Here is a 22,485-nt window from a genome sequence, read left to right as displayed (position 1 = left end):
GTGCCAGGCAAGTGCGCTACCCTGAGCCCCAGCCCCAGCCCCAGCCCTTTACTATTATTTTTTTGATGCCAGATCTACACTGTTCAGTATGGTAGCCACCTAGCTACACTAGGCCATTCAAATTAACTGAGTCTGAAAATATATTTAGTTCTTTTGTCAGTAGGCTAGTGGCGATTGTATTTGACTCCATAGATATAAAACATTTCAACAGGGCAGAAAGTTCTACTGGATAGGGTCACCATAGGAGAGTTCCTGGGTACAAATATGGAGTTTATCATTTTGAGTCCTTCTACCTGCTGCGTGCTGAACTGTCCTCACTACAAAATTCATTAAAATCTTGAGGCCTGCGAATAATCTCAAACTGTTTCTCATTGCCTTAAAGACCATTCTTGGGGTACTTGTCCAGCTAGAAGTTAAACTTTACTTGTAGATGTGCTGACAACACTTTTAGACGGCAAATGAGCAGTCTTGAGTTTTTCCTTGAGCTCTGGAGATGGGTTTTTATCTTGATTTAATCCTTTTTTTGCAATGGACAAACTGCAGACATTTTCAAATTGGCTGGAACTAGTTTATGGGTATGTTTTTATGGCCAGTTGAACATAGGGATTATAGTTGCTTCCTGTGATGATCCATGACCCAGACTGGCTTCATCTGCATTGGAGTTTAACCAGCTGAACTAATTGACACAGATGCTCAATTTAACATTAACACTGGCCCTTAAAAAAGCCCGATTAGAAAGAATAATCTGTGCCATTCTTCATATGCCCTAGAAACATAAAAAAGACTCCTTTTCTTTTTTATTTATCTATTGGTTCTTTTTAGTTATATATCACATTAGGTTTCATTTTGGCATAATTACAAAAGCATGGATTATAATTTGCCCTAATTCAGTCCCCCTTTCTCCCCTCCTTTTCCCATTGTTTTTCTTCTATTTTACTGATGCTTCTGCTATTTTACTATAGTTTATTTTTTAAAATTAGTGCCTTGTGGAGATACATAATGGTGAGATTCACTGAGGTGTATTCATATATGTACATAGGAAATTTAGGTGGGATTCATTCCCCTGTTCTTTGCTTATCCTATCCCTTCTCCCTCTATCTTAATCTCCTTCCTCTACTCCAATTATCTTTCTTCTATTTTGATGGAACCCTTTCCTTTTCTTTTGCCCCCCACTCCCTGCTTATTTTGGAACAGCTTCTGCATATCAGAGAAAACATTCTGGGTCTGGCTTATTTCACTTAGCACAATGTTCTTCAGGTCTGCCCATTTTCCAGGAAATGCTATAAGTTCATTCTTCTTTATGACTGAGTAATACTCCATTTTGTATGTATACCACATCTTTTTAAAATCCATTCATCTATTGACTATTGACGGGTACCTAGGTTGGTTCCATAGCTTAGCTGATGTGAATTGTGCTGCTATAACGTTGATGTGGCTGCATCCCTATAATGTGCTAATTTTGGATCTTTTAGGCATATACCAAGGAGTGGGATAGCTGGGTCATATGGTGGTTCCATTCCTAGTTTTTTGAGGTATCTCCATACTGCTTTCCAGAGTGGTTGCACTAATATGCAGTCCTATCAACAGTATATGAGTGTTCCTTTCCCCCCTACATCCTTACCAACATGGTATTATTTGTATTCTTGATAACTGCCTTTCTGACTAAAGTTGAAACAATATTTCCCCTACTATGGCAATAAAATCTGAGAGAGGGCTTGGAGGAAAATGATACCAACATTAGAGAGATTGGGGGGCCTGTGGAGAGAGAGATCAGGTACACAAAATGAAAACACACAATGGCAAATTTTTTTAGGGGGTACCAGGAATTGAACTCAGAAAAACTTGGCCACTGAGCCACATCCCCAGCCCTATTTTGTATTTTATTTAGAGACAGGATCTCACTGAATTGCTTAGCTTTTGCTGAGGCTGCTTTGAACTCGTGGTCCTCCTGTCTCAGCCTCCTGAGCCACTGGGATTATAGGCGTGCACCATCGCACCTGCCATAATGGCAATTTAAACTAGGGGGTGAGGCAGGAACCTCAGTTCATTTTACTATTTAATAGTACTTACATCATTTTTAAAATACCAAAGGAAATGGGCAAGTTTGGGGTGGGAGATCCAAGGGGAGAAGGTTGGAACTGAGAGCCGGGGGTTTGGTGCAGGAGAGGCCTGCGGAGGGCCTGTTAGGGGCACGCCCACCCGCTACTCTTCTGGGTCCTGGTCTGGTGTGAGGCGCTGTGAGAGGGATTCCAGTCAGAGTGTGTTTCCTTTGGCTGATGGCCCCACGGAAGCCACAAAAGAAAGCTGCGTGGGTCAGAAGCCCTGGTTCCTGCCAAAGTGGATGCAAGAACAGTCCTCCGTGCACTGAGGTCTAATCCGTCAGGGAACCCCAGGTGGCCTCAGCAGCCTCCCTCTGCCACTTCTCGCCAGGGTGTCAGGTGCCTGGCCAGCCTCACATCTGGACCCTGCTGTGCTGTCATCACATCCTTAGTGACAGGACTCAGGGGCACATGTTCATCCTGCACCTGGTCCGTGTCTCAGCACTTGGTCCACACGGGTGAATAGGGGTCATGCATGATTCCTGACCTCTCAGAGCTATACTCCAGCTTGTCCTTGTCCCTTACCTGAGCTGTTGGCTCTGTGGCCTGTTCTTTGCTACAAGCAGGGGCTCATGAGGCAGGACTGATGTGACCTGGCCATTTTCCTAGTGCCTGGCCACTGATCATGGCAGCTGGTTTCCTGGCCTGCTCCCTCCCTACCATAGGAATGGTCTGCGGAGTTGCCCACTTTCAGCACCTCTGCCTTACACACAGTGCATCCTTTCCCTCAAGGTTCTTTTTTTTTTTTTGGTGTTGGGGATTGAACCCAGAGCCTCGCACATGCCAGGCAAGTACCCACTGAGTCACAGCCCCAGCCCTCAAGGTTCTTTTCCACTTCCTACATTATGAGCTCGGATCTATCAGGCACCCTCCATGAGCAGGTTTTGTGCTGCCCTGGTGCAGGGTAGAGAGGTGTTAATAAGAGCTTTGTGCTTCATTAACATACCTAGGCATAGTTCACAGCATGAGGCAGAATCTGGCAGAGGTCAGTTGTCCTGGGGGAGTCTTACAGGAATCTACCCCAATAGGACTCCACCCTGGGGAGACTCCCTGTGGATAGGGGAGGCCTGGGCAGTTTCATGGAGGAGGTGGGACGTGTGCTAAGTCTCAAAGGGAAGGTTGGGTCACACCGGAGTGGAACAGTGAGTCAGCCGGAAGTCCAGCTACGCAGGGAGAGTGATCACATTCCCTCTGACCTGAGACACTTGCTCCTTCCTGCTCCCCTGCTCTCTTCCTTCTTCCCTACCTCCCTCTCTTCCACTCATTTCTCATCTGTCTCCCTCCTCTGACTTTCCTGTGAACCCTCGCTGGTCTGTCTGTTGGAGGTTTGCCAATCCTGTGACATGACCACACTGTGGTTGCCTTTTAAGGGCTGACTCTGCCAGGGCTTGGGGTCAGCCCGCTGGCTCTGACTGCCCACTTCCACTCCCAGCCTCCCTCCCTGGCTGGCCCTGCACATCATCTTGTCAAAGATCACTTTGTTTTGCCTCACAAAGGAAACACTGTGGGACCAGGGTTTCTGAGGAGGCCGAGGCCTCTGAGTATGGCCAAGCCACCATGGTGTCGGTCTTTCCCCAGTCCAGGAGACATGGCCAAAAGCAAGGCATAGTGGACGCTATGGGGCCTCGCTCTGCTGGCTGTCACACTCCTCCCCCAGCTCTGTGAGGTAGCTGCTGTGATGATAGCCCACAGCTGTCCTTTCTCCATAGCCTTGCCCTGGACCCACAGGAACTGCCTTGCCCTCAGGCCTTGGGAAAGGCCAGTCCCTTTGCCTCAAGGTGGGCCTGGCTGTGTGGTGCCATTCATGCTCCAGAGCCCGCAGTGGGCTCAGGCTGAAGGCAGTCTCTGTCTGAGACCATATTTCTGCTGGCTTTTGCCTCTTGCCCTAGACTACATCCTGCCTCCCCTCCACTCCCTCAGTGAGTTGCTTGAACAAGAATCTTCACCACACGCTGTCCTTCACCACACCCAACCTCAAGACTCAGAGGCTGTCTACTTTCCCCTTCTGCCAGCCCACACCTCCAGATATACGTGGCGGCTGGCCAGAGCGGGGCTTATGTTCCCCATCCATCCTTCCCGGGAAACACACCTTTATTTCCAAGGCTGCAAAGAGGTGGCTGAGTCGTATTTTGTTTCTTTATGCATTTATTTATTTTTGGTGTGTTTGAGTCTTGAATGCTGATGTGGTTTCTAGAGGGTGGTGGTGGGGTCATGGGCAAAGGGACCCATAGCGGTCAAGAGACACTGGTTGCACCCCCTGGGTTCACTGGAAGAATTGGTGCCAGCTAGCTCAGGCCCAGTACCATCCCTCCTCCAACTCCTTGGGGCCACCTACTCACACAGTGATGTGGCTTCCAGAGCAGTTCAAGTTACTTCCCCTTTGCCCCTGCCTCTCCTCTGATTAACAATCGGATTTTTATTACGCTTCTTCCTGATGGAGAATTCTGGAGAATGAGTCACCTTATGTGGGGTTTAGGAGCCAACTTTTAAAGTCTTGTGAAATGACAATCGGGGGATGCAGTTAATGATTCTGAGTTAATGATTGCCTTCAAGCAGACTGACCCCTGACCCCAGGCTCCCTCCCATTCCTACCCTCAGTAGAGAGGACAATAGTTCTCCCCACCAGGGCTGAGAGCTCTTTGCAATACTGTAATAATATAACACAGAGCATCTCCTGGTTGATATGCATGGGTTTTCCAGAAATTTGGCTACGTTGTAAGCTCCATGATAGAAGGGACTTGGCTTTATTCACTTCTGAGTCTCCAGTGCCCACCATGTGGTATGAACTTGATAACTATTTGTTGAATAAATGAATGGATAAGTGAACAAACATTAATGGTGTGCCTGCTCTGTAACAGATTTCATGGTAATCACTGTTACTAGAAAAATTAATTTGGCCTATTCCCTCCCATCAAGGAGCTCACCATTTAGAAAGAAACAGGAAAGCAAATGGGCATAAAATGAGGATAGAAATAGAGGTAGATTTGCTGGGAGAACCCACGAGCAGACGGTTGATTCTGTCTGAGGAGATCAGAAAAAAGTTGTTGAGTGAGTAAAGATTTGAGTTGGGCCTTTGAGAGTGAGGGGGAGTTTGGTGAAGGTCACAGGGTGAAAGAGCAGCTAGGAAGAGGGAACAGCCTGAACAGAAACCCAAGGAAATGAGGATAGTGGAGAAAATGAGTATCTCTGTGTGTTGGCTAATGTGTGGAAAGGTCCGGTGGGTGAAGTATGTGGTGCTCACTGTCAAAGTCATGGGTGTTGCTAAAAAGTTGGACTTAATCCTTTAGGCAGGATGCATGGAGCCTTTGTAAGTCCAAGGATGTTAAACATCGTACAAGGTACAGCACAGTCCCTCAAAACAAAAAGCACCAAGTTTGAGAAACGATGCTTTAAAGAAGGGGAATCATGGCTATAGAGGAAGGGTGGATTGAATTGAGGATGACCTGGAGGAGGGGAGATGATTAGAGTTACCTAGGGATGGGACCACGCTAGGAACCAGGGATGGAAACATCTTCAACGAGGCCCATAAACACAGCAGTGAGAAACTCCCTTCTTGTGACATCCACTCAAATAGTTCAGTAAATGTGAATTCCTAAAATGTTCTCATCTAGAATTTTCTCACTGGTGTCAAGCCCAGTTACTGGACTTGTCTGTTCTTCCTCCACTGGTAGAATTTTTTAAAATTTGTTTTATTTAAGTGTATAAGACAGCAGAATGCATCTTAATTCATTGTACACGATTGCAGCACAACTTTACGTCTCTGTGGTCGTACAAGATATAGAGACTCACCATATGTGCAGTCATACATGCACGTAAGGTAATGATGTCCATCTCATTCCACCATCTTTCCCACCCCATGTCCCTTCCCCAGCCCGCCCTCCATTTTGCCCCATCGAAATTCCTCCATTTTCCCCATGTCCCCCCGTTATGGATCAGCATCCACTTATCAGAGTCAACTGGTCAAATTTAACCAGTTGGACTCCATCTTTTACTGTTCAAGCCACTTTCTCTGTATGTTACAGCAGTCTTCTAGAAAGACTATATGAATATAAAAAGGGAAAGTCATTACTTATGATATTGCACAGAGGCTAAGTACTTGGGACCTAAAGTCAGAGTGATTTCAATATGAGCCCTGCTCCTGCTATTTACAAGTTGTGTGGCCTCGGACAGGTTACTTAACCTCTTTGGTCCTACAGGGTTATAAGAAACGAATAGGATAACATATTGAAGAACTTGACCCATATTGAATGCTCAACAAGTGTTCTTGGGCATTATTACCCTCGTAGTGGTTATTTCTGGCGCTTGTTCCTACTGGAAATACTTACTTCCTTGGTCGGTTTGGAACACAGAGGCAGTTCTTTTGTCTAAATGCTTTCCAAGGCTTCCCTCCTTCACTGCCAAGACACCATATACTGAATTGAGAAGAGGACCAGGATAAGAAGGACAAGTTGTGTTGGTGATGTTGGGGACAGTTGAACTGTGTGCACAACTCAAAAACAATTTATTGTGGAGAATATTTCTGCAACTTTTGAGGGCAGAGGAGGAACAAAGATGAGCCAGCAGAGGCTTGGTGAAGGCCGCTGGGCTATGCAAGGTCATTGCTAATGATCGTCCATACTGCTGTCCTTAGGAAAATCTCTCTTTTTTCGTTCATCTTCTTTTATTCTCTGCTGTCTTTTCTCTCCGGCATTTGTGGGATTTAGTTAAGAGCTCCGGCCCTCAGCAGGCTGTGAGGTAGGCTGCGTCTGTTCTTTCTGCTTACTTAACTCCATTGCCGACTCCATGGGCTCTTGGTACCTTCTGTCTGCCCCTTGGATGCCCCACCCCATGCACCCATGTATTGGGGCACTCTGTGTATCTTCCCTTCCCTGTGCTTGGGGCATCTCCTGTCCTCCATGGCCCCCGTGTTGAAGTTTTCCTGTCCTGGGTATGAGCTCTCAGATCCCTGCTGCTCACCTGGCAAGGTGGCACGTAGCCGATTTGAGAAACAGAATAACGGACATCTGTGGCTGAGTTGTTAGCTGGGAGGGACCAGCTCATTCAAATCAGAGCCTATGTTGGTGTCTAACCCAGCTGGGAGAAGACAATGATGATAAAGGTCTGGTTGGAGAGAGGAGCAGTCTATGCCAGATCAAAGGGAGAGAGTTTGGGGCCTGAGGGTCACTTTGCTGTCTCAGGCCACATCATCCAGGATCCTGGGTACTCTCTGTGGGTGCAAGCTATGGCTCAGTGCTGTGCCAGTTCTCAAGGCTGAAGATCTGCCTTGTCCTCATACAAGGGCAAGAGGAAGGTAGGAGGCTTGGGAAACTCAGCTCCTGAGACTCCTTTGTCCTGTAGGGATTCAGACCAAGACCTTCCACACCTTGGAACATCTGGAGAGCTGAGTGTGTCCCTGTGGAGCAGGGTTCCCCTGATATTGGGCTAGATCCCTGCTGACCTGGAGGAATATTATCTGTCTGGCTGGGAGAGCAGAATGGAAGTGTGTGGCAGGCTGCCACAGGAGTGGGACAGTCACTAGCTGATCCACCCTCTTGGGCTGTCTGCTTTCAGGGCATGGCCAGTGCAGCTGTGGGGACTGCCTGTGTGACTCCGACTGGACTGGCTACTACTGCAACTGCACCACGCGTACCGACACCTGCATGTCCAGCAATGGGCTTCTGTGCAGCGGCCGGGGCAAGTGTGAATGTGGCAGCTGCGTCTGCATCCAGCCAGGCTCCTATGGGGACACTTGTGAGAAATGTCCCACTTGCCCGGATGCCTGCACCTTTAAAAAGTGAGTGGGCAGTTTGGAGAGAGTTGGGAGGCTGGGAGTGGGGAGAGGGTCCCTTGGACTAGAATCCTCAACTCTTAAGGTCTTAAAGTTCTACCTCTTACTCACTGAAGCTTTAGGGAGAAGAGTTTGCTCCTGTCAAATGGCTTCTCTCCTCTTTCCAATGAAAACTATGGGGAGTTGGAGGTAGAGGCAACGGCAAGGGGCCAAAGTAGCACCAGCTGGATTCCAGTTGGAGCAAACTCTCTCCTAGGGTGGCATCTCGAACACTCCCAAATTCAGAAAGGAAGGCTAAGCCAGATATTCTCTGGAACATTCCAGTGCTGATGTTCTGATTCTATAGGAGTTGCAGGGGCTGGAGTTGGGGAGGACACTGTGCGACAGGGGCAACTCGCCAGTCCAAACTTCACCTGTTTGTGGGTCAGAGGAAGCCCCAAGTCCGAAGCTCTGCCAGTCTTCTTACCACTTTAAGCAGGGCTGCAGTCATGGGCGTGCACTGTGCAGCTATACAGGGCCCCGTGCTTAGTAGGGCCTTTGCATGTTCTGCTGTCACAGTTCTTAGTAATTTTTGAACAATAATTTCATTTTGTCCTGGGCCCCCCAGTTTTGTGACAAGTTTTGACTTTAAAGTTCCCAGAAATGTGTAGGGTTCACATATCCTGATTGGTACGTGAAGTTTAACAAAGGACCCGGGGCCCTCTGGCTGCGGATGAGGAGCCTGTGGGTGAGGAGGACACCTTTACTCCTGAACTCCACACTTGACTATTTGGGGCCTTAGGATGATTTTACAGTGTGTGTGTGTGTGTGTGTGTGTGTGTTGTGTTGTGTTATTAAATTTTTTAAACTGAGGAGCCGCTTTCTGGGTACGTGGAGGTCAGAGGTGGACTGGGACATGCCTCAGCTTGCTGCTCCCTTGCTTTAATCGCCGTGTCCTCTCTCCTTTAGGGAATGTGTGGAGTGTAAGAAGTTTGACCGGGGAATCCTACAGGAGGAAAATACCTGCACCCGTTACTGCCGCGATGAGATTGAGTCTGTGAAAGAGCTTAGTAAGTTCAGCAGGCCTCAGAGTCTCACTCGTCTGGGTTCTGAATGTTTTCACTTCAATCTCAGAACCTGCCCAACTCCCATCTGTAACATGGAAGAGTAATTCCTGCTTCAAGAACTGGTCATGCAGGCCTGATGCACAGCAGGCATGAAATGAAGTCTAACTTTCTTGAGAGACCTCCTCTGTCCCTTCCAGAGTGCCCCTTTCTGATTCCTGAAGCACACAGACCCAGCAAAAACCTGTGCCTAACTTGTAAAGGGTGTATAAATTGGACAATCCTAACTTCACCCCATCCCCAAAGAAAGGAAGATAATGTACTCTACTTTGCAGATAAAAAACCTGAGGCACACACTTGGGAAGTGGTTGCCTATGGTGGGCCTCATCTTAGCCTAGTAGCCTAGTTCACTGTATTAAAAGTTAAGCAATACTCAGCCTTGTTTGGAGGAAAACCTTCACCCTAATGGTCATTACCCAAATCTCTTTATCCTGAAGCCCTTCTTCTGGCTTTCTGGAGTTCCCCAGAGATAAGACAGAAATATGAACACAGCAGGGAGCAAAATTCTTGCCTGCAGTCATTTTTCTTTGTACTTCATCTTGATTTTAAAGATGATCTTTGCTGCTATCAGCACAGCTGATGTGGGGGTTTCTGGGCCAGGAGGCACTGGGTGGTGCTAGGGTGATGCAGTCTCTCTGAAGATAGCAATCTCCCACAAAGGCAGGAAATTCGTTTTTAGTGAGATCCGTTGTGAGATGGCCAGGCAGTCAGCTTTGGGTGGGAGTGTTATGGAAAAGAGTGAGATCTCTGAACCTTTTGATTAATATCAGAAGTGGGCTCGGGTGAGGTTGGTGATTTGGGGATTGAGTTTGAAGAGGGAGTTTTCTTCTAGAAGGGGATATACTTCTATAATTAGCCCAGAGGAAGGGTATGCTAAAGTGTCAAGGTATTTTTATCATCTAGACCAGGTGGCATTAGTTGATAAGCATTTCTTTACCTACCTCCTTTGTCACCATAATCATCATAAAGGTAAATGCTTACCTATATGAATTTTATAACTTATGAAAATTTAAAAAAAGCATCTTTCCTACTCATTCATTACATATTTTTCTCCAAACCTAATGAAGTAGAACTATAGTACTATTGTTACCTTTATTTTGTGAATGAGCAAACTGAGTCTCAAGGAAATTAACTTGCCCACAGAAGGGAGAAATGCATTGAGAACTAAATCCTGAAAGGTTTACTCTTTCCCTTGTGCTGTGGTACCAGTACTGCTGGCCTGTTGACTTCAGGTCCACTGGATGTATTTTTAGATTCATGTTCTGGTCCCTCTCTATCACTTATTTGCAGTGGGAATCTTGGCACACTTGCTTAATTTCATGGTGTATCAGTTTTGCCCATCTGGTTCCTCAGTATAGGATGTAGTGCAACTGGTGGAGGGTAACCGCAGTGTCACCAACAGAATAACAGGTTGGAGAGTTAAACGACACACTGTGGGAGGCACACTAGATCAGAAACAGACATGGAAGAGCTAAAAGGGCTGTGTAAACAAACTATGGAGAATTATTGAGCAAGCAGAGAAAGAGAAGGGAGGAAACGCCTACTGCGTGTTAAGGTCTGTTTATTTTATGCATAAAATTCTCCACCAACTCTGTAAGGTGGGGAGATCATCTCCCTTTTATAGATAGATGAAGAAAGAGAGAATGAGTTAGGTCAAATAACTTACCGAAGATCACACGGCTGGTAGGAAGCGCAGCCAGGATTTGAATCAAAATGTATAATGTTATTATGTCATGTCCCTTCACGCCAGCTTTCTTGAACCTAGGCATCTTGCCTAATATCAGACACAGGGTTTCCTGTCACATGTTCTTCTAGAAGTCCTGTGGCAGAGGTCTTGAAATCTGTCATCTTCTAGGAATGACTTGTTTTTCATTCTTACATATTCTCCTCTCCCTTCCCCAGAGGACACTGGCAAGGACGCAGTCAACTGTACCTACAAGAATGAGGAAGATTGCGTCGTCAGGTTCCAGTACTATGAAGACTCGAGTGGAAAGTCCATCCTGTATGTGGTGGAAGAGCCAGGTGAGTGGCTCCTGAAGTCCTTTCTTTACCCCCCAGGAGAGAGAACCATCTTAGGCAGGACTTTCTACCCACCACTCCTCTGAAACGGAACAGGTGAAACCTGGCTTTAAAAGTGATGTGAGAGTTTATCACCCTGGTGAGGGGATGTATAAACATAAGTATCAGCAAGAAAGTGACTTTCTAATTGAGGAGACAGAAAGATAAGAAGGTGGGTAAGGAGAGGAAGAAGGTGGGTTTGGATGTCCTCAAGGAACAAAAATATGTCATGACTATTTTTTCCCCTCAGTTTTGGGGATGGAACCCAGGGCCTCATGCATGCTAGGCCAGTGTTCTATCACTGAGCTACATCGGCAGTCCTATCATTGCATTTTTGGAGGCAATAAGGACAAGAAATAAGGAATCTAGATTCTAGAACTTTATAGCACATGGCATAAGTTCTACTGAGGACAGCTGCAATGAGTACCCTGCCTGCTGCTATAAGAGGAAGGCCTGACGGTGGGAGGCACTGATCCTACCATGTTATGGCAGGATGTAGTGATAGGTTTCTGGCACTGACTCAAGGCTGCATTGAACACCGAAAAGATTAAAAATACTGCTTGCTCTCAAGACCCTTTGGAAGGAGGAGGAGTCCACCCCGCCATAACCAGACCAACCACAGGTTGATTACCACCCAACAGTTAGATTTGTTTGCTTCACCTTACCACCATCATAGCCTCTGTCTTCATCCATTTTCTACTGCTATAAAGAAAATACCCGAGGCTGAGAAATGTATGAAGAGGAGAGGGTTTCATTTGGTTCACAGTTTTGGAGGCTAGAAGTCCAAGATCAGTGGTTTCATCAGTTCCTCCTCTGGTGAGGACCCTCTTGGCTATGTCACCACATGGTGAATGCTGACTGTTGAGCCCAGGGCCCTGTGCTAAGCCCGTGTTCTATCATTGAACTATACCCTCACCCAGGCTGGGAACTAATGGGGGTCCAGTGAGAACTACATTAGTCCCTTGCAAGGGCAATGCTCCCAATGACCTGATTACTTTGACCTGTCTCTTACAGGTTCCAGCACTTCAATATCACCATGTTGGGAACCAAGCTTTTAGCACATGAATGCTTCAGGGACACACTCAAAGCATATCCACACCATATACCTTCTTTGCCCTTAAACAACAGATTAAGATATGAATCATTAGAAAATAATTTGGAATACTTACTATAGACTGGATACTATGCTAAGTGCTGAAACTAACAGTAAATAGGCAGATGTGGTACTCGCAGGCCATGGCGGAGACAGGCATGGAAATCGATAACGTCATTGCAGTGGGATAGGACTGTTAATGGTGGAGGCTGGGCAAACTCTAGAACGAAGGAACAACCTTGGAAGGCTGAACTTGAATCAGTTGGTATCCTGACATTCATAGCTGTAAGAATTTCTTCAAATCATCTTTTAGACAAAGGACCAGAATTTTTTTTTTCTGCAAAAGACCAAAATATTTTAGGTTTCAAGGGCCATATGGTCTCTGCTGTGGCTACTCAGCCCTGCTATTACAGCAGGAAAGCAGCCATAGATATTCTGTAAACTTGTGGACAATGGCTATATATTTTTATTTTTTTATTTGCTCTTTTTAGATATACATGATAGTAGAGTGTATTTTGACATATTGTACATTCATAGAGTACATAATTTATTTTAATTAGGATCCCATTCTTGTGGTTGTGCCACAAGAATGAAGTTTCACTAGTGGTGTATTCATATATGAACATAGGAAAGTTATGTCTAATTCATTCTACTGTCTTTCCTATTCTTATCCCTCTCCCTTCCCTTCATTCCCCTTTGTCTAATCCAATGAAATTCTATTCTTCTCTTCACCCCCTGTTGTGTATTAGCATCCACATATCAGAGAGATCTTTTGACCTTTGGTTTTTGGAGATTGGCTTGTTACACTTAGCATGATAGTCTCCAGATCTATGGCAAAAGTCATAAAGTCATTCTTTTTTTATGGCTGAGTAGTATTCCATTGTGTATATATACCATATTTTCTTTATCCACTCATCTGTTGAAAGGCATGAAGGTTGGTTCAATAGGTTAGGTATTGTGAATTGGGCTCCTATAAACATTGATGTGGCTGTGTCACTGTAGTATGTTGCTTTGAAGTCCTTTGGGTGTGTACTGACGAGTGGGATAACTGGGTCTAATGATGGTTCTATTCCAGGTTTTCTGAGGATACTTTCCAGTGTGGTTGCATCAATTTTCTTTTTTTTTTTAATTTTTTTATTAGTTGCTCAAAACGTTACAATGATCTTGACATATACATTTGATTCAAATGGAGTATGAATTCTTATTTTTCCACATGTACAGATTACAGTATCACATTGGTTTTACAGCCACGTTTATACATACAGCCATACTAGTGTCTATTGTATTCTGCTGCCTTTCCTATCGGTTGCACCAATTTTCAATCCCACCAGCAATGTATGAGTGTACGTTTCCCCCGCATCCTCACCAACACTTATTGTTACTTATATTCTTGATGGTTGTCATTCTGACTGGAGTGAGATGGAATCTTGGTGTAGTTTTAATCTGTATTTCTCTAGTTGCTGGAGATGTTGGACATTTTTTCATGTATTTATTGGCCATTCATATTTATTCTGTGAAGTGGTCATGGCTGTATTTACAGAGAGAGTTGATAGCTGCATTTGGCTCATGGGTCATATCATTTGCTAGCTCTTGGTCCACGAGCAGCGGTTCTCAAACTTTAGCATATTTTCCTGTTTAAAAAAAAAAACCCAGTGCTGGGGTCATAACTTAGTAATAAAGTACTTACCTAGCCTGTGTGAGACTTTGGGTTCAATCCCCAGCAACAAAGAACAGTCCTGAGCCCTGTCTTACTTCCACAAACCACACCTCTGTGCTGTTAGTGTTCCTGGCCATTGGGCTACACCCCAACATCGGAGTGCCTCTTGCTTTAGGCTCATCGCTTCCCCCAAGAAGCTTTCTCCGTCCCCCGCTGGCCTCCATACTGCTGACCAGGTTTGGTTCTTCTGTTTGACTCGCATAGCATCTGTGCTTCCTTAGAAGGGCCTTCATTTCACTAGAATTAAATTGCTTCTTTAATCAGCTCATCTGCTCAGATCCTATGCTGCGCGGATACACGAACCATGTGTGTCTTATCTATTGCTATATCCCTGTACATCTACCAAGAAGTTAGTTAATAAAGAGGTTTTGAATGATTTTCTAGGTCTGATTCTTCCTAGAGGAAAAGTGAGTGTATGTACATCTTGATATCTGCTAACCAGAATTTTGGCTGCTTGTGGAGGGAAGAAAATGAGGTGGTTTGAAAAAGGAGGCAGGAAAGTCTGGAGGAGCTACCCCAGGTCTCCCTTCCTTAGGAAAGAGCTGCCACATCTACGTCACCCAGGGCGTTGCTATGTCCATGGGTGGAGGAATGCCTGGCGCCCTGTCTGGAATGTTGTCCACTAGCCCTTCCCAGAGCTTTTGCCCTTTATATGGGAAAAGGAAGGTCAAGAAAGGGCCTAACCTTAATTTTATTTTGCGACTTCAAGGGCAGTTGACATGAGGAAGGAGAGAGGAGAGTCTGGGGATGTGTCCGGGAGCCAGCAGGGGTGGACTGGTTTGACCACGATTTCCTCCCGCCATCCCACTCACCCTAGCTGCGATTTTGTCCCTACTAATTTCAGAAGGGCATTGTGTCTTTGCTTTTGGGTCTAACATTATCTCATCTCTTTGCTACACCTGTCTTTGCTGGTACTTTTGATGTATCATTTATCCAAATCATTTGGCTTGGGATTTTGAGACTGCAATCTACTGCCTCAGGTTGTGGGGAATAGAGATGATGGTAACGCTGGTGGCCTGTCAGGGGACCCACTCCTCCACGTTAGGATAAGGGACTCTAGTATAATATGTCAAAATACACTCTACTGTCATGTATATCTAAGAAGAGCAAAACAAAAATTAAGTAAAATAAAAAGAATATGGGCCCTTCATTTCCTCTCTGTTTGTCCTGGCTCTGCTTGTCCTCTTAGCCCCAGCCCCAATTATTTCTAGGGACTCCAACTTTGGGGAGGTTGTAGCAGCTGGGTTCCCAGAGGATAGTAGGAGATATCTCTTTCTCATGGCCTTTCAGATGCTCTCTGTGAAGGGCTGAGCCCTGGCAGGGCAGTGAAAGGGAGTATGTCACATGGCTAGGCATTGGCCATGTGGGGAATGGCCATGTGGAACGGGCTCCTGAGCTGGGGCCTGTTCATTCCCGGATAGTTTCCAGATAAAATACAGTACGTTCCAGGCACTGTTTGGTACAAACTTACCCTTAAAACTAACTCCTTGTTTATCTGAAAATAAAATTTATCTGGGCTTCCTAGAATTTTGTTTGTTAAATCTGCCAACCCTACCCAGACTCCTCTGGCCTTGGGTCACTCAATCTGGGGCTGTTGCTGCAGCTGGAGGTGCCTTTCAGAGACCACCTGATCTTGTCTTCTGCTTCTGGGAAGCCACATACCCCTGTTGGGACAGATGAGTAACAGATTGTTCTCACCTGAATATCTCCCGGGATTCTACCTGCCCTGCCCAGACTAACATGCAGAAGGAAGAGATTTCACCTTGGGGTTTGAAGGTCAGCCCTACTCCATTCTGCCAGAGAATTCATAATTGCTTTTCCCAGAAAAACTGGGGCCCTTCACTCCTGGGAATTAGGACGCTGGAATGTCGCAGCCTCTCTCCAGGCGTTCCTTTAATTATAGATAGGGTGTAACTTGGTGGTTTGGAAAAGGACCAACTTGGTTTGTGGTAGTGGTTGTGTTTGTGTAATGTGTGGTGAGCATCGAGTGTATGTTTAGAGAAGAAGGTGGGAGACAGTGTGGAAAGTGGGTGTGACTTCCTCTCCAGACTCATCAGTACCCATACATACAGACACCTGGTTTCATAACACTTGAGGTTCCAGAGTGAGGTCATTTGTCAGACACCTGAAGTTTATGGGAGCAGAGAGCTGCAGAGGATAATCAGCTGACCCTCAGAGGGATGACGGACCTCTGTCTGCTTTGGTTATTGACTGGGGCTGAACAGGAAGTCAGCTTACAATGGGGTAGGATTCTGGATGACTAAATATTTTGAGAAAGAACCTTTAAGATTATCGTGGCTGGCAGGCTTCCTGGTCTCTAAGCATGCTGAAAAGGTTCATCGCCCTTAAGGATATAAATATCCAAACCACAATTAACAGTCACTAATGTCTACCGGGGCTCAGTTAGCAAATAAATAAAAACGCTGGATATCAGAAGAACACTGGTAATAATGGCCCCTACTATTTATTGTGAGCCAGGCATTGCTTTCAGTTCTTTAAATATATTTCATTTAATTATTACTCTTTGCAATTTTTAAAATTGAGTGTGAAGGGTTGGGGTGTAGTTCATTGGTAGAGCACTTGCCTGTCCTGTGCAAGGCTCTGGGTTCAGTCCCTAGCACCCTACCCACCCACCCCTAAAAGGGAATGTGAATACTTTCTCCATTTTAAAGACAAAGAAAATAGAAAACAGACATCCAGAAAAATTAGTTACTGAGTGTCACATCGTACAGTGTGTTAAGCCAGGATTTAAATCCAGAGTGCACAGTGGTACAGACACAAGGACAAGTCACACTTTGCCTCTGTTTAGGGAAGAAATGGGAGAGAGGTGAGGACTCTCACAAATGGAAAACACTGTGTCCCAGGTAAAAGGAGCAGCTGCTCTCAGCTATAGTTGGTGGCCACTTCATAGGGATATTGTTCTAGAGTTTCCAAATCTTTTGATTCTTTTTTTTCTCTTTTTGTTGTGTGTGGGCCTGGGGATAGAATCCAGGGCCTTGTGGAGTACTCTACCACTGGGCTACACCCACAGGGGCCAAATGGATTTTTTTTTTTTTTGTACTAGGGATTGAACTCAGGGGCACTTAACTACTGAGCCACATCCCCAGCCCTTTTTGTATTTTACTTAAAGACAGGATCTTGCTGAGTTGCTTAGGGCCTCACTAAGTTGCTGAGGCTGGCTTTGAACTCACAATCTCCTGCCTCAGCCTCCTGATTCTGCTGGGAATATAGGCATGTGCCACCAAACCCAGCAGAATCAATTAAAAAAAAAAAAAACAGTTGGTTAACCCATGTCAGGTGGTCTAGATTTTGTGCAGGAGTGACTAGCTTGAGAGCTCAGATTTAAACCACTCAGGACAGCTTATTACCCCCCTAAAGATTGCTCCCTTAAAAACAAACAAACAAACAAACAATGAATTTGTTTTAAAACTGCCCTGTTTCCTTCAGAGGCGTTTCCAGTGCATTGTTCCTCTGAAATAACACTCAAGGTCTTACATTCGTGGCCAGTTCAAGTGATTCCTGCTCTCTGCTTCTTCCTTGCAGAGTGTCCCAAGGGTCCGGACATCCTTGTGGTCCTGCTGTCAGTGATGGGGGCTATTCTGCTCATCGGCCTTGCTACTCTGCTCATCTGGAAGCTTCTCATCACCATCCACGACCGGAAAGAGTTTGCTAAATTTGAGGAAGAACGAGCCAGAGCAAAATGGGACACAGTAAGAGGCTGGGTTGGGCTGGGCATTTTCTTGAGTCTTTGGTTCGAGAACCTGAAGTGGGAACAGCAGCTGTTCAGAGTGGCCAGGGTCATCCAGTACTGCAGTTTTCGGATTATCTTCTGTTCTGGAAACTGGGAGATGGTCTCACTGCTGTCTTTAAGCTTCCTGAAAACTACCGGATCCTCTACCACATGGTGACCATGGGCCATGTCTTGAGTACTGATAGAACAAATAGGACCCAGCTCTGCTCCAACAGTGTAAAGAAATGGAAAAGAAACTTACTCTTCAATTGAGGGAGACAAGACAAACCTATATTGAGAACAATAATACATTATATAGTATTGAAGTCCAAAGCATTAAAAACAAATAGAAAAAAATAGAATAGCTAACATTGACTGAGGGTTTGCCATGTGCCAGGAACTGTTCTAAATGCTTTTTTATATATTAGCTTATTTCATCCCTAAAACAATCTTTGTGGTGGGGAGTATTAGTGTTCCCATTTTATAAGTAAGAGAACTGAGTGCAAGGGAGTTCAGTGCTTGTCTGATTGTGGGAGGGAATTAGGTAACTATAGGATTTCCTTTTGGGGTCAGCCACTTAAGAATAGTGGCAGGACATCAATCTACCTCATTCTCTTCTTTGCCCCCAAATGATGAAATGGTAGTTTCCAAATCAGACTCTTTATGGTCCCTGTTGTTTATCTTGATTTAAGCCAATCAAACAAGCATTTATTGAGAACTTTTTATATACTAATTTTACTATGTTCTCCTTTGGTTCATCTTCCATATCTTAACTATTTTCTGGACCTTTTACATGACATTTGATTCCTTAAATGTCCAGGGTTAGGCCAAAAGTTTGATCCCATTTGGTGGTGATCCCAGGACTTTGTACCCAATAGTTCCAAGAACCTTGGATGTTTCTGTTAAGAGCATATAGAGCATGCTGAGTCTCCAAAGGACAGAAGAATGTGCTGGGCTTCTTGCAGTTACCATTTAGTACTACTTAGCCAGGTGCAGTGGTGTGCACTTATAATCCTAGCAATCTAGGAGGCTGAAGCAGGAGGATCACAAGTTTAAGGCCAGCCTTAATAATTTAGTGAGAGACCCTCAACAATTTAGTGACTCCCTGTTTCAAAATAAGAAATAAAAAGGGCTGGGATGTAGCTCAGTTGTAAAGTGTCTCTGGGTTCACTTTCTAATGCCAAAGGAGGAAAAAAAGAAAAAAAAAAAAAGAGAAAGAACTGCCTAACTTCATGGGTTTTGTCATTTTTTTTGTTGGAAAATAATTTGAGAAACTGAGTGAGGGGCTTATTTTTCCCTGATAATATGACAGTTTTGTAGGTAATCATTGAAGAGATGAAAACAAATTAAGAATTATTTCAGCCGAAGCAGTCCTCTGTGTTCTGACCTTCACCCATCAACTACTATGTTTCTCTCTCTGCCTCACATTGGCTGGCACTGTCACAGCGAAAGAAAAAGGGGAGAAAAACCAAAGAAGGAGTAGGGCGAGAGGAGAAAACAGGACAGATTTGGGTGAAAGCTATTCTAGAAGGTTTTGGGATTGTCAAAGAATGATGGGCCTCCAAAAAAAAAAAAAAAAAAAAAAAAGAAAAGTGCTGGACTGATTTTAACCCTTTAAAAACAGCCGCAAGGTGGCCACATCATTTTTCCTCCTCTCATTTCCTGCCCATTCCCATTCTAAAAGTGAAAGTGTGAGTAACGTGAGCACTAGCCTGTTTCATCCAGTCTAGGCCAGAGAAGGGTGTCTTGGGCAAACCTCTCAGGTGAAATTGAAGCCTTTGGGACATGAGAGGACCCCCGGAACTGACTGTGAGACACTCTCCTCTTCTCTCCACAGGCCAACAACCCACTGTATAAAGAGGCCACGTCCACCTTCACCAATATCACCTATCGGGGCACTTAATGACAAGACGTCATCATCAGATCATTATCAGACTATGCCAGGATTGTGGGCGTCTCTGCCATCATGTTTACAGAGGACAGTATTTGTGGGGTGGGATTTGGGGCTTGGAGTGGGGTGGGCTGGGAGAATATCAGTATTTGTGCGTGTGCGTGTGTGTGTGTGTGTGTGTGTGTGTGTGTGTGTGTGTTACACGTGGGGAAATGTTTAATTTAAAACGTGTGATGTGTCCCCAGAGCACAGCTCCTCGGCCTTTGTTCTCCGATGCCTCCTGCAGGGATGTGTCCTGCTTAGCTTGAGGGGGACATGGAGCTGAGCAGGTGTTCTTCATTACCTCAGTGAGAAGCCAGCTCTCCTCAGTAGGCCCTTCTCCCTCAAGAACAGGGCAGGGCTGAGGCTTCTCATTTCAGAGAAAGGGATGCTAAGCCCCGGCTCTGTCCTGAGTTTGTAATTTTATGGCATCGGGTCTGACTCTCAGGAACTGCTGGCCCGTGCAGCCCGGTTTTTGTCACCTGTGTCTCTGTGTCCTGACATTTCCCTCAGGCTGAAGGGAGAGTCAGGGGAGAGCTTCCTGTGCCTTCTGCCACCACCTGGATCAGCTGTGGTTCTCTTGAAAGGGAAGTCCTTGCCACCTAATGTACGTTGACCTGAAGAGAGTGGGGAAGGCAGGGCCACTCAGGGTCCTGCGTGGCCTGGGGGATGGGCCAGCTTTCCCCAGTTCATAATCACGACCCTTTAGATTTGACTCCCTGGCAACTCTAGGCTGGAGGTTTGTTCAAAAGTGTCATCCTTAGACCAGCCCCTTCTCTTTTGCTCCCATTTCCACACCCTTGCTGTTGCAGATATTTGCTGCGTATTGGACACTTCTCTCATGACCAATGGCGGGTGCTATGGTGAGCACCAGAGGTCCTCCCGTTCAGACCTCTGCTCCACGTCCGAGGCACCTCCACAACCTAAGCCCGGGCCTCTGTGTGCTACATCCACCCACAGGGGTGGCTGCATTTACCTACCTCATGGGTGTCTTGTGAAGGAGTCATTCCCATGAGTCTGTTGAACCTAAGTGCCAGGATTGCACAATGGGCCAGTTGTATCAGCTTGTGTGGCCTCTATTCCTACAGGAAGGATAGCTTCATTTTAACTCAGTCTTTAATCTGAGAGGTCACAAGTGCAATTTTATTTTATTTTGTTCGTGGGAGCACCTGAAATCATGATGAGGTTTGCTTACTCTAAAGGGACATGTATATAAACATACTTAACTGTATATTTGTAATTTTATTTGATGACAAAGAAGGGAAGTATAAAAAGCCATGCAGACATGAGTGGGAAGCAGACATACCCATTTGGCATCATTCATAGGAATTTGCTGCCCAGTTGCTGGGTCTATAAGGGCCCTCAGTTCTTGGGAGCCTGTGGGAATAGATGTATGGACACGCTGGACTTTTCCTGAGGAAGAAAGACTGTTCTTTTATTCCAGCAAAAGTAGTTGCTTCATTGGTGTTGACTTTTATCCCACATTAAAAACTGGTCTTAGCACCCTAGAAACGGGTAAAGATTTATAAGCAGAAAATCTGAGTCCTGAATTCGGTGTCACAGCTAAGGAATCTTTAATGCTAATTAGGGCAAGCCACTTTCTTCTCCCCAGGGCTCAGTTCTCTAGAAGTAAAAAGTATGGATTTGGACAAGCCAACGATGAAGGCCCAATGTAACATTCTGAGATGCCAGAATCTTAATGGTATTAAGTCAAAATTCTGTGGGTGTGGGATGGGACTGGGGTGCAGTTCAGTGGTAGAGCCCTTGTCTAGCATGTGTGAGACTCTAGATTTGATGCCAAGCACAGCAAAACAAACAAACAAACAAACAAAAACAACAACAGAACTGAGGGATGTTGCTAGAGTTTGCTTTTTAGTTGGAAGATCTGAGAGCCCTGGCTTTGGGAAGAGCAGATGTTAATCCCTGTCATTCTTCTCAATGAGAATCTCATCCTCATCCTATCTTATCTCAGAACCCTTTCTCCAACTTTTGTTAGCAGGTATGTCTCCTGATGTAGCACTTAAGTTTCACTTAGTTATTATTTCTTAGTTATTTTGCATATCAATAAGAAGTAGCTGATCCAGATGTTAACACTGAAAATAAGCCTTGAAATTACAAATGAGGCTGATGACTGAGCCCTTTCTCACTGGTAAATTACCCTCACAGTAAGAGATGGGAATATGGAGAGGGACAAATAAGGGAAGAGAAGGATGATCACAAATCCAAGAAGTTCTGAAGTTAATTGTGATAACCTTTGGCTATCAAGACAGATTTTATGAGAGTAATAGTGGGACATTTTCTTTATAGATAGGATGGTTTACATGAAGAAACCCTATGGAAGGAGGAAGGCAGTGTATCCCAAGGATGAAAAATATTGTGAACTCTTGTGTGAGCTTCTGGGACAAGGCTTGTAGGCCTTGAAGACCCGTGTTGCTTGTTTGCCAGATGGAGACTAGGGGTTAGTTTTGGCATCGGGTGAACATCTAAATAGTATTTTGGCATCAGACAATATAGTGCAAAGGGGTTGTACCCAGCTCTTTTGGGGGTAATTTTATGTCCGGTCTCAGGGTCTGTGGACAAGAGTTGGAAAACTGAACATTCCTGACAAGTTGCTGTATCAGGAGTCAGTTCTTTACCTCTCAGTCCTTCCTAGACTGTCCAGACACTTCTGTTTGTTAAGTTTCCTGAAATTACTTAAGTGCCTTCCTGACTTCCTCACCACCTCCTCTGAGTTGTGCAACAGTGAATTAAATGTGTTTTCCAAAAAGAACTGGCCTAAGGCTGTCCAGTGCTTCCTGTGTTGTTATTTCTGTTTCCTCTGGTTAAAAAAGAGTAAGTGTCATTGCCTCACAAATGATTATTTTAGAGTAAGCATGCTTCCAAGTGTAACAGAATGACGAGTACTATGTAAACTGAAGTTTCCGTCAGGACCCAGAGCTTTGCTTTTCTTTTTAAAGAGAGAGAGAGAGAGAAAAAGAGACAGACAGA

At 45.2% G+C, this 22,485-nt stretch overlaps 1 protein-coding gene across 2 annotated transcripts in view; it reads left to right on the top strand.

The window, feature by feature from the left end:
• Positions 1-22,267, top strand: part of Itgb3 (integrin subunit beta 3) — a 58,297-nt gene extending 36,030 nt beyond the window's left edge. The window contains exons 11-15 of one of the 2 annotated variants that reach the window (XM_078041921.1): positions 7,650-7,872; positions 8,815-8,915; positions 10,872-10,991; positions 17,381-17,547; positions 19,405-22,267. In XM_078041921.1, the coding sequence (XP_077898047.1) occupies positions 7,650-7,872; positions 8,815-8,915; positions 10,872-10,991; positions 17,381-17,547; positions 19,405-19,470 (677 nt within the window). In that variant the 3' untranslated portion in view covers positions 19,471-22,267. The remainder of the gene's footprint in view (positions 1-7,649; positions 7,873-8,814; positions 8,916-10,871; positions 10,992-17,380; positions 17,548-19,404) is intronic. The other variant, XM_078041922.1, reaches the window with a different exon arrangement.
• Positions 22,268-22,485: the final 218 nt, after the last annotated feature.

The sequence above is a fragment of the Ictidomys tridecemlineatus genome, chromosome 3 (genome assembly GCF_052094955.1).
Source record: "Ictidomys tridecemlineatus isolate mIctTri1 chromosome 3, mIctTri1.hap1, whole genome shotgun sequence".
NCBI classification, from domain to species: domain Eukaryota; kingdom Metazoa; phylum Chordata; class Mammalia; order Rodentia; family Sciuridae; genus Ictidomys; species Ictidomys tridecemlineatus.
This window is presented reverse-complemented; position numbering and strand designations above follow the sequence as displayed.